This window comes from Triplophysa rosa, linkage group LG10, assembly GCF_024868665.1.
Source record: "Triplophysa rosa linkage group LG10, Trosa_1v2, whole genome shotgun sequence".
Taxonomy (NCBI): Eukaryota; Metazoa; Chordata; class Actinopteri; order Cypriniformes; family Nemacheilidae; genus Triplophysa; species Triplophysa rosa.
Genome location: NC_079899.1, coordinates 7090156 through 7102721, shown reverse-complemented (window position 1 = coordinate 7102721; position 12566 = coordinate 7090156). Strand labels below are relative to the sequence as shown.

At 49.1% G+C, this 12566-nt stretch overlaps 1 protein-coding gene across 10 annotated transcripts in view; it reads left to right on the top strand.

Moving 5' to 3' along the window:
• Positions 1 to 12566, top strand: part of smoc1 (SPARC related modular calcium binding 1) — a 63802-nt gene that overhangs the window by 28496 nt on the left and 22740 nt on the right. For 5 of the 10 annotated variants that reach the window (XM_057344237.1, XM_057344231.1, XM_057344229.1 and 2 more), the window contains 2 exons: positions 7042 to 7131; positions 7241 to 7321. In XM_057344237.1, coding sequence (XP_057200220.1) covers positions 7042 to 7131; positions 7241 to 7321 — 171 coding nt within the window. The remainder of the gene's footprint in view (positions 1 to 7041; positions 7132 to 7240; positions 7322 to 12566) is intronic. The other 5 variants (XM_057344239.1, XM_057344235.1, XM_057344238.1 and 2 more) reach the window with 3 other exon arrangements.

The following is a 12566-nucleotide window of genomic DNA, read 5'->3' as shown; positions in this document are numbered from 1 at the left end:
AGTAATGTTGTACATTATACATTATAATAATAAGAGAGTGTAAATGATTATATGCATTAAAATTATGAAATAGATGACAACTAATTGGGACAATAAAGAACGTCTTGGTTACGGATGTAACCTCGGTTCCCTGATGGAGGGAACGAGACGTTGTGTCGAACCGACAGAATGGGGTTTGTCTTGAGAACCTATCATCTTCTGAGTATTTAGAAAAGGACAATGAAAATTGGCGAATGAAATTTGCATGCTCATTCATTCACCTGTTGGTCTGAGGAGCCTAAAGCATCCTCCCCCGACCGCTGGGGTGGGCGGCCAGTGTTGTGGCATGAGGGACACAACGTCTCGTTCCCTCCATCAGGGAACCGAGGTTACATCCGTAACCAAGACGTTCCCTTTCTGTCGGTTTCTCGACGTTGTGTCGAACCGACAGAATGGGGTTCCTATGGAAAACGCCACAGCACTGAGCCGCGTCACAATCTCTGCGGAGCGACGTTGACTGGCGTGGGCGAGTCAGAAGAAGACGCTAACACGAAATTATGACCCTCCAGTGGAGAGGTAGGGGGACCCAGAGCTTTACACAAAGTTGGGAAGCCCCTATCACCGGCCGTCACGGGCGGAGGCCAAGGCACCGTAAGGGCCACTGGGTAAGCATTATTCCCCCCTGGGGGAAAAACGCTGCAGAGGCCACTACCTACCGTAGGGAGGAATTAGTGGAGACACCACATGGTCTCACCATCAGGGGAGAACTCATGGGAGGAAAGTGCGGACTGCAGGAGTTAACCGCAAGGTGGGAGTCCACCTGGGGAGGTCATGGGTTGCCAAGGTGGGAACCATTCATGAGGATACTTCAGACGGAACAGCCCACGGAGGGGGGGTTACCACGTCTGGAGCACTAGGTCCGGTTAGAGCTATGTGGGAGATAACTCAACTGTTCCCCGGCCTAAGGGGGCAGGGCTGCTCTGCCCAGCCTGTCCCCTGGAAGGGTGCTTAGTGATGGATGGAATGCCTGTTCTTTACCCGAGGGGAAAGAAGTGAGGCGGGATCGCCACTGCTCCCCCCGGAGGGGGAAGGGCTTCCGCAGGCGTATGCCCTACCGGCTGCCGGTCCCACACCTTGCCAGGATGCGGGCTGACACCGGTTCCGCGCGTAGGTATTAGAACCTCACGGAGTTGTTGGGCATAGCCCAACCCGCAGCTCCGCAGATGTCTGCCAGAGAGGCGCCCTGAGCCAGCCACGAGGGGTGTGCCTCACCCCCAACGGGCAGGAAAAAAAGATCGGTATGCCCTAACGAGGGCATCCACGATCCAGTGCGCCAGCCTCTGTTTGGAGACAGCCCTCCTGCTGACCTCCGAAACAGACAAAGAGCTGCTCAGAGCTTCTGGGCTCTGCGTGCGGTCCAAGCAGAGGCGCCGTGCGCGTACTGGACAAGCACGGATAGGTTGGGTCTTCCTCCCCGGTGGGGAGCGCCTGCAGGTTCACCACCTGGTCTCTCGGGAGAGTGGTGGGAACCTTGGGCACGTAGCCGGGGCGGGGTCTCAAGATAACGTGAGAATCCCGGCCCCGAGTTCTAGGCAATCTGTGGACACGGAGGGTGCTTGTAGATCCCCTACCCTCTTGGAGGTGAGCGCCATGCGGAAAGCCGTCTTTATCAAGACTGAGAAAGAGCGGCAACCCCGAGAGGCTCGAAGGGGGCGGGGCCTCTTGAGGCCCGCCACCTAGGTCGCAAGAGGGTACGGAGCGCGGATAAGGTGGTCACCCTCTCGCGCCCCTTAGGAACCTAATGACCAGGTCGTGCTGTCCCAGAGGCTACCCAGCACTTGGGTCATGATGAGCGGCCGTAGCGGCTACATACATTCCCAGTGTGGAGGGGGAGAGGTTACTCCCCCGTCTCTCTTGAGGACGGGACAGCTCGTACCCGACCGAGCAACTCCGCGGGTCTTCTCGCCGAGAAGAGCACCAGGACGAGAAGAGGCGCCACCTATGGGCGTATAGCCGCCCAGTGGCCGAAGCCCTAGCCTGAGTGACGTCCCAACCGGACCGGGGGTGGGTCACTCAGGATCTCCTCGTCCCGTCCAGACATGGAGACCAGGTTTTGCCTGGGATGCCGTAACGTGCCCCTTCCCCTGGGGAAGCCGTTCGCCAGGGGGAGCGGCCAGGGGGGAGTTGTTGTCAGAGCCTCAGCTCCGAGAACCAAGTCCTGGTTAGGTCAAAGGGGCGTAAATAGTACCACGTGATGCTCCTCTTCCCTGGCCTTGCACAGGACCTGTGCAATGAGGCTCACTGGGGGGAAGTGTACTTCCGCTTGTATCGCGGCCAGCTGTGCGCAAGGGCATCCGTGCCGAGGGTACCTCGGACAGGGAGTCCCAAAGCGGACAATGCCCCAATTGAGCCGGCTGCGCGGGGAGGGAGTCGCCACTCTCCGCGAGGCGTCGACTGACGAGAGAGCGCATGGGCTGTCTGGTTCAGGACACCTGGGATGTGTGTGGCTCGCAGGGAGCTGATCACCTGCTGACTCCAGAGGAGGAGGCGTCGGGCGAGTCATGTTAGCTGCTGTGAGTGCGCCACAGCAGCTGTGCTGTCCGACCGGACCAGCACGTGCTTCCCTGCATGAGAGGTAGTGGCCTCCTCAATGCAAGTAGCACAACCAACAACTCTAGGCAGTTGAAATGCCAACGCAGGCGGGGGCCCGTCCACCGCCCCGACACTGCTTGCCCGTTGCACACGGCACCCCAACCTTGCAGGGAGGCATCCCAAAGGGGACCCCTGTCCGCAAGAAGGTCATGGAGACCAGGGGGTTAGGGTGTGTCGGCAGAAAAGCGTGTGACCATACGCCTGCTGCCGGTGTGCCACGCTCTCCAAGGAACTTGACTCTGCAGCCAGGGTTGGAGCGGTCGTATGTGCATCGACCCAAGGGAGACCACCCCCGCCGAGGATGCCATGTATCCCAGGAGCCTCTTGTTACAGGGGGACTGCTGACTGTCTGATCTTCAGGCAGTTCAACACTGATCGGGCACGCTAGTCAGTCGCGCTGGGCTTCCTCGTTGCGGGTCTCGCGCCTCCCCCCCGGGGGGTGAGCGGGGCCGCTCGTGAGGACAGAGTCGAGTTCCATACCGAGAAAGAGGATGCTCTGCACCGGGGAGAGCTTGCTCTTTTCTCAGTTGACCTGTAGCCCCACCGATCTAGGTGCCGGAGCACCAGGTCCCTGTGTGTACACAACAGATCTCGAGATTGTGCCAAAACCTGAGCCAGTCGTCGAGATAGTTAGTACCCGCACACCTCCTTCCCTACGGGGAAGGAGGACGGCTTCCACGACCTTCGTAAAGACTCGTGGAGACAGGGACAGACCGAAGGGGAGGACCCTGTACTGATATGCCCGTCCCTCGAACGCGAACCGTCGGAACGGCCGATGTCGAGGGAGGATCAAAACATGACGTACGTGTCCTTCAGGTCGACTGCCATGAACCGGTCCTGACACCTGATGGACGTCAGGATGCGCTTCTGCGTGATCAACCTGAAAGGCAGCTATAGTGTAGGTGCCTGTTCAGAACACACAGACCCAAGATAGGGCGCAACCCCCTGCCTTTCTTGGGGACAATGAAGTACAGGCTGTAAAACCCGTTGAACATCTCGGCTGGTGAGACGGGCTTGATCACTCCCTTCACCAGAAGGGTGGTGACCTTGGCCCGAAGTACGGGAACATCCCAGCCCCTGACTGAGGTATATGGCATGCTGAACTTGGCGGGCGTGAGGCGACTGGATTGCGTAGCCGAGACGGATCATCTTCCCTAGCCAGTCTGACAGCCTGGGAAGCCGGACAGGCTCCCAGAATGAGATGGGGACTAAGGTACGATCTTTTCATCGTCCCCCTGGGGGGTGGTTCGATGGCTAGCAGTACGGATTCCTTGCCGGGGGAGGTCCCCCTGGGAGGAGATCGGCTCTGCTGTTTTTCCTGCCTGGCGACTGCGCAGCTCAACGCTCAACGTCTGACTGAGAGTGCTGAGGGCTTGTGTTTATACACGACATTGCGCTTCGCCATGACGCAACGTCGAGTTTGCCGTTCACCGTCGTGCAGAGGGTGAGAGCGGCTGTGGTAACCCAGAGAGAGAGGAAAATCTCCTTTTTGAGAGTAAGTGGGCGCTAGCCCCCCGGAGGGGGCCAGCAGATGGAGAGATGGGGCAGGATCCGTCCCTATCCGACTTCCCAGCGATGTGGCTGGGGTCGGGCCCAATGGTAGCCTCGATACCCCTGAGGTCTTCCCATGACAGCCGCTTCGCCGCGGCTGCTGATGGGGCGATGGTCTCCTCTTCGCTGTCTCCTCCAGGGGAGCCGCCTGAGTGGGGGGCGCCAGAGCTGGAGGGCATCGAAGAGGGCCAGGGCTGCTGGGAAGCAGACAGTGCACGGGACTCGACGGCCGAGGTGGCCGAGTTGCGGCACGGAGGACTGCTTCTTACTGTCGAGAACCCTCCGGTGAGGCTGCGTGCGGGTCTCGCGCTCCCCCCAATGGGCGGGGGGGGAGCGGTGCCACTGCGGCTCGACAGTAACACCAACCAGCCCCCCCTTGCGAGACGGGTGCGTCGAGAAAGTGGACCTTCTCAGCGTAACTCATCTGCGCAAGGATCGGCCAGAGGAGTTTCTCGTGGACCACAAGTGTGGACATCGTCCGACCCAGGGCCCGCGTGGTCACCTTGGTCGCCCGTAGAGCGAGGTCGGTGGCGGCACGGAGTTCCTGCATAAGCGCTGGGTTGGTCTTACCCTCGTGGAGCTCTCTCAATGCCCTGGCCTGGCAGGAGCCATAGCGTGGAGAGAGGAGACAGCTTGGTCCATCGCAATGTAAGCTCTCGACACCAGAGATCCCGAGACACCACATGCTTTGGACGGGAGTCTAGGTCGAGCCCCCCCACGGCGGCATACTCCACCTGGGGGACACCGACGTATCCTCCAGCTGTCTCAACCTCTAGGGAAGAGAGGGTGACAGAACTTTGTTTGACGTGAAACGTGCCCGGAAAGGGGCGTTCCAGGTCTTACAAAGTTCCTCATGCACTTCCGGTAAACACGGCACTGGGGGCGGGCGCGGCTTGGAGCCGCGCTCAAACCCGAGGCGCCATGTAGCCAGCCGCGAGCGCCGGGAGAGGCAGTGCGGGCACTGCAACCCAACACTCACGGCGGCCCGGGAAAGCATGGCCGACATCTCGACGTCCGCTTTTCCCTGGGCTCGACCCCCCGAGAGAGGGAGCCCGAGGAATCGTCAGAGTCGGATGGCAGTACGTCACCCCCCGATGGTGCAGGAGACATCTCATCATCACGCATCGTGTCCGAATACGTGATTGAGGAATAAGACGGCGGACCGTCTCCTGGGGAACGGTCAGACAAGCGAGACGAGGTGTGAACAGTCCGTGAGCCCGTGGCTGGCGGATTATCGCTCACAGTAATCCCCATATCACCCTCGCTGCTTGCCGTAGCGGACGGCAGGGCCTTAGTCCTGCCGCCATGGAACGGGGAGCAAACGAGGTGGTGGCTGAGTCCCGTGGGAACACAGCCACCTGTGACGCAACGTCTGAATCGTCACCGCCCGCAGTGCGGGCAGGACGTATCCACAACGTCTGCCCCAGCGTACTGGAAGCAGGCATTGTGTCCGTCCCCCTCCTTGATGAGTGTGTTGCACCCATGAGAACAGCGGGACAAGCCACGCTTGAGAAATTTGCTCTTTTAGAAAAGGAAATTTGCTCGAACACCTCTGGAACTGCCGACACGCCCAGGGGAGAGTCACTGCAGGAAGGGACCGTCCACTGTCCACGTCGTAGATTCCAGCAGAAAGAATGATCACCAAGATCGTAGAGAAGCTCATCAGATGCGTAGGCTCTGAAGAAAAAAGGTGAATGAATGAGCACGCCGGCTTCCCCATTCTGTCGGTTCGACACAACATCGAGAGACCGACAGAAAGGGATCTCTCTACTACCCTAACCTCACCATACACTTTATTATTAACACGTGTTAGCCATTTTCAAATATTTTCTTCATTTTGTAGAAAAAAATGCCTGTATGATCTAATATGAGATGTGAATGTAGTTCGGCAAAAGGTGGATTCATTTACGCATTTATCCAAAGCGACTTAAATTGTTTCTAAGCATACACAATCCCTGGGATCGAACCCACGACCTTGGCGTTGCTAACACCGTGCTCTAACCACTGAGCGACAGGAAAGCTTTCAATCTTGCATTCATTTGTAGCATCAGATCTACTTTTCACGCGACTTACTCATTATACCACAGAAGCTGCTGGGAAAGTCACGTTGTTTTTACACTCTAAATTGTTTACGGAGAAGGAGCCACTCATGTTTGTCCATGGGTAGACATGCAAAAAGACACAAAATGTAAACGGACCCTAAGTGATTCGTACACGGCATAGTAATAAAACATTCAGGGCTTTACTGAAAACTTTCGGGGCTTCAGCCCCCTTAGCCCACCCCTAGAGCCGCCCCTGCATGTAAATACTTGACTTTCAGTAGTGGACAGATAAAGATTACAAAGATTACAATTGAGATCATATCTGAGCTCAGATACATAATTCCATTCCTTGACCTGGCTTCCACTGCCAGTAGTATTATAGCTTCCCCCCCTCCACTGCTAGGGCTACAGTTACCCGATGAGGGCCACAAAGAAATCAGCCAGAATGCAATAGATCATAAGAAGGTAAGTACAGTAGGAAGCTTGAGATTTCTCGGTAATCGTGACTTTAATTGACTTTTATACAGTTTTATACATTTATGTACAATTAAATGCCTCTTTATCTAAACCCCAGCATTAAATACAGCATTAAACATTATTTACAGTATAGTATATATGTGTTTGTTTTGTGTGTGTGTTTATCTTATCTGAATGAGTGAACACTCAATTATCTCTGTCTTTTTCAAAACTGTATTTTCTCTCTTGTAGCCCTCTATTGTCAGCCACTTTATTTTCTGTGCTATTGGCCGGGCCATGTGCAAATCCCAAAAATTCAACAGTTGTGGAGAGTAGATTGTATTAACCTCAATAATGGTAGTCTCTTTCCGTTTCTTTCTCACCCTCAATCCAGACGATGGCTCCAAGCCCACTCCCACTATGGAGACACATGTTGTGCCAGAAGGTGAGGGTAAGTCTGCTACTTTTGCAAAAAAAGCAACACCAAAGTATTAAATATATTATGGCTCTGGACTGGAACAAAGGTAAAATGACAATTTTATATTGTGTTTTGATCACAGAGATTACAGCCCCCACATTATGGATAAAGCAACTGGTTTACAAAGAACCCAAGCAAAACAGTACCAACAGTAAAAAAACAGGTGAGGATCAATCTGTCTGTCTATATGTTTCTGGTCATGTTGCTTTTTCATCTATCAATGTAACTATGCCAAGCAAATTGCTTAAACACCCAATGGAATGCCTTGATATTTTTCACATTTTTGTAAAGAAAAACACGATTGCCAAAATACACATAAACAAATACATTTAGATGCTTTTTATGTGCTGACACATGAAAGTGTTGTGGTTAATCTACACAGTTGTACAGAAATATTTAAAATCATCGCCATCGCAGCGTCCAGGTCTCTGCATTCCAGTGCCACTCGATTGTGCAACAGTTCTGCTCCAGTTTTAGACTCAATATTCAGCATGTCCAAGAATGAGAAACCTAAAACCGATAGAATTATGGCGCCCCTCTTTCTTTATTTGTCTCAGCTCTCCTCTGTGTAATTTGTTTAGCTTTCTGTGTCTCCTTTACAATTTCCTTCAAATGTGTCGAGCACCCTCTGGGCATGCTCAGTCAACTCTGCAGAGCTCTGTGTCCAGGTGTGTACTTATTGCCAGTGTGGTTTGTAATTGATTGGTATTACAATTCATTAAAAAGAAATTACAACTTGAACAAAGGAGGGAATATAAAGTATACTGCGAGTCTTATTGTAACAGTACTGTATAGAGCCATATGCTTTGTCCCATTATCATCTGCTGTGCATCGACAATGTGCACCATACATTCGCAGTCAAAACAAGGGGACTCAAGTGTTTTTTTTGTTTTGTTTTTTTGAAGAAGAGAGTTGGCATCAGGCTACTTTTATAGACCTTATTCAGCCTTCTGCAATGTTGATTTCAAAACGAGGCTGGGAGAGATAGAAGTCCAGAGTGCTGCATTACACAGCATTGATTTGTACCGGGATGCCAGCTGTTCAGCATAATTTCACTAATTTCCACAGGACAGAGAATTAAGGAAAACATGGATTATTTAAATAAGAAGGGTCTTGGCACCTGATTTTGAGATAAGAGTAGTACATTTTGTGTATAAAATCGGTTTTGGGCTGACTTCTGATGGTGTTAACATGTTCACATGTATTTAAAACACTAATCTAATGTTACAACATTATATCTTATGACAACAAGTTTACATCTACAATTCGTATTGATTACAAAGAACGCAAGCGTGTGTCACTTTTTGGTCTCAAGCAAGTTTTTCCATTGCATCGAAGCTGAGGGTTAATTCCTAAATAATAGCACCTTGTACATGACTTTGAGGTTTCAAACGGGTTCGTACACAACATTGTACATACACAACACAAGCTATCACATTCGTAGCTCGTTATCAGCATACCTTACAACACTCCCGGTTCTCCCGTCGTTTCTCCCAGTAAACTCCCGGAACGTGGGTGCGAACAGGCGGACGCTCTCCGGAGCTCTCCCCTTGGACACAGAGCAATAGCAAACAGATGGGGACTCCCCCAAATGCTATTGCATAGACAGGGACTCCTGGGAATGTGAACGTGAATGGATGCTCCTAAATTCTATTACCCAAATCTTGACAGGTATTAAAAGTTCATGAGAAACTTTTTTTTTGGAACACTCTTGTATTCTTTGCAATCTATACAAACTGGAGACATGTATAGCCTACATAGTTGATGTAATAAAGTACTGTAGGAAGATAAACATGTTTAAAACAATAGAATGTAATGCAGCGCACCGGGCTGCTATCCATCTCAGCCTTGTTTTGAAATCAACATGGCGGCAGGCTGAATAAGTTCTATACTGCCCGTGCGCGCATGTGTGGGGCCAATAGTTTAAATTGAAATACTAAGACATTGTTTTTATTGCTAAACATCTTGAATAAAGCCAAGTTTATATCTCTCCGTGCCAGTAGCGAACCTTGACATTTGAGCCTTGGCCCTCTGCACACGCGCAAACTCCCCCCCAACAAACACACTTACCACAGTACAGTAAGGTATTTTACATTACTGTGCTTTCTTATAGAAGTGCGCATACATCATTATACCATCACACTTACCACATGATACATTTACAATGCTACTCCAGACTGGAAACACAACAAGCCGAACAGCACAGCACAGCAAGAGAGTTATCACCAAAATAACACTCAATACAAATACAAATCATTATTACACATGCATTATGATCGGCGTGCCGGTTGTATGTGCTCTTCAACGGAATAATGAACCTGGTTGCACACACGACAGACACTGCCTCCCAGTCTGATCATGAAACCAACACAGACTAACATACACAACACCTCATGAGAGCGCTCTCAGCAAAGAAAACCGGTGACTACACCAGCAGACAGTAAACAAAGATTCATTAGCGAATAAACTATGATTATAATAAATCTTAATATTAAACTGGTACAGTGAACTAAACGTATGGAACTGACCATAGTAATTTACAATTTTTCTGATAAAATGTCACTGTTATGCAGAATAACAGCAAATATGCAAAATATGTTAAATTTAAGATTTAAAATCACTCGATCAAATGACTTGATAACAAAGTCTTCCTCCTGTTATTTTTATTGAACAAGGCTTATCAGCTTTTCTCTTTTTTTCCGAGACTTGATAACAAAGTTCATCCACATGCTGTTTTGAATGACGTTTTCCACATTTCTTCTTCCTCTTGTGAAGTTTTATGGTAGTTGGCAAACCAACTTCTGGTGCTTCTTCCGCTTTACAAGACTGCTGGTGAACAACCCCCCAGATGGTGGAAAGTTAGCAAAAAACAAAGCGTGCCTTTTAAGAAAGCTGATATGATTGGTCAGTTTTACTGTCACTCAAAATTAATCTCTATCATTGATTTACTATTGTACTGTCAGCAGTAGCCTCATTGAAGGCCCCTGACGTAAGCACACGTTCGACTGCTCCGTGATCTTGAATTACTCTCGTGAGACTTGGAATCTTACTTGGATAGAGTCCGCATGTCATGAAACAGTTGAGAAGAACCCAATTGCAGGCAGCAGTGAAGGGGTTAACAAAAACAAGACTTTATTACATAAAGCACAAAACAAAACCGACGATGGGGAAAAACTGATAAACAGGAAAACAGGATAAACGGGACGAAGACTAACTGACACTAAACTGAACTAAATCAACACTTGACATAAACTAAACTCAAACACTTACTAAGACTTCACGGGACAATCCACACAGGAACACGAACTTGGGAGAGACAGGTAGCCAGGGTACATCAACACATAGAACGCAGCAAGACACACCAAACACAATGACCGAACACAGGACAATGAAACATGAGGGCATTAAATAGGAAAGACAAACGAGGGATAATTACACAGGGCAGGTGAGGGTAATGAAACACAGACGGGAAGCAATACATGAAACGAGAGGGGCGAGGCCAATGACAAGACACGAGAAAACACATGAGAAGTAAAAACATAGACAACTCGTGGTTTTCTCACATAAAACATAAGGCTTTGTCATGGCTCTACCGCAGGACCAAGAAAAACATGACTAAATGAAGCAGAGCCATGACACCGCATTGATCCAGGAAGTCAAATAATAATCTAATAGGGAAAATCAGCCGACTTTTATTGAAAATAATAATTTAAAGTTTTAAATATTTTTTAAGATAGTTTAGGTCATCACAGAGGGCCTAGAGGGCCCTGAGGGCTTGCTACAGCTCAGTGCATTGAGTGGTAGGCTATGCATCAGTAATACGTTTCACACATCAGCTGGCAAAGTTCTTGTATAAACCCTGAACATGCTCATGTGAGTGTAAATGATGTGTGACTACAGTAATGGGGTAAATGCACACGGAGTGATAACTTCCTTCCGCTAAAATCTCTGCCAGCTCTGTTACATCCGGCGCCATAGGGAACAATGGCGTTTCGCTTCAGGATGCACATAGGATTACGATCAACAACGTGAGTCTAATTATTCAAACACTTTGCCATACGTTGACAACCAAAAAGGAGAAGCAGGCCAATCTTGAAACAGGATCTGTTTCAAGGTACATCAACAAATATGAAAAAAGCAAAGTGAACTTTTGCACTTACTAGAGGCATGATCACAGAGGCACTTAACAATGCTCACCCGTAGTGCTGTCGGTTCGCCGCAATTTGAATGTTTTCTTACTAAACACATCATTATCACTTGGTGAAAAATCCCCTTAGTGCTATGAGAGTGGAAGTGACCTAGCAGGCAGAGATTTAGCGGAAGTACGTCTTCGTCCCATGTGCATACCTATTGTGGTCGTTCGTTTATGTATTCTTAATACTTAATAGTCTGAACAACCACAATTAGCAAGCAACATTTTAGTTTCCTTCATATTTACAGGGGGTTGAAGCAGTGTTAAGAATTTGGACTAGCTATGGTCGGCAATTTAGTCATTCTCATGAAAAGCTGCTAACATTTCAGGGATTTTTATATTAATTATAAAAAGAGATCTGACAGTGTTACATGTTAGCAGCCTAACCAAAATGTTAAAGAAAAGCTAACGCTCTACAATACTTACTCACAATAAATATCGTAAATTGTTTGTATTGCAATAAATCATACCACAATACACTATTTAGGCCTATAATTACTAACCCTTAGCTCAACCCTACATTTCAAGCTCAGCACAGATTTTGGTGGGTGTTGGAATAAATTTCAGTATGCTACTGCAAATGAGCAACGGCATGAATCTCCACATGCCTTTTGTTCTCCCCTTTGTAATTTACAGTAGCTTTAGGAGAACATGTTTCTCCTAAAATCTCCTCCTCCTCTTCTGCCTCATCATGTAGGCTACTCTTCTGTTATTTTATGTACGCAAAATGCATAGATCCAAGACAGAATTGATTATTCAACAGCTGAAACCAATTGGTAGGATAGCGAAAGATAGAAAGCGTGAGTGAGAGAGGACAAGTAACAAAATAGTAAGTGAACGACAGAGCAGAATGTTGTGTTTACAGGAAGCTGATAAGTCTGAGCACTTCAGAGTTTCAAGCTATTTTGTTTGGCCAGATCTTGGCGCGATGAGAAGCATGACGCTCTGATTTAAACCCAGATAGCAAGGAAATCAGCACAGTTTACCTACATCATACCACGCATAAACTAATCAATACCAGCCTGTAAACACTGAGAGGCAGGCAACAGCAAAGCATTCTGGGTAACAAAGAGCTCTCACCTCAGCTGTACTCTCGATTATGTCTGTTTGTTTAAACACCACTTGTGCGACTCACTCGTCCTTGGAACTAAATAGAGAGAACACATCAAATTGACTCAGCAGAGAGAGAGGAGCATAGGATTACATTTTATGATCT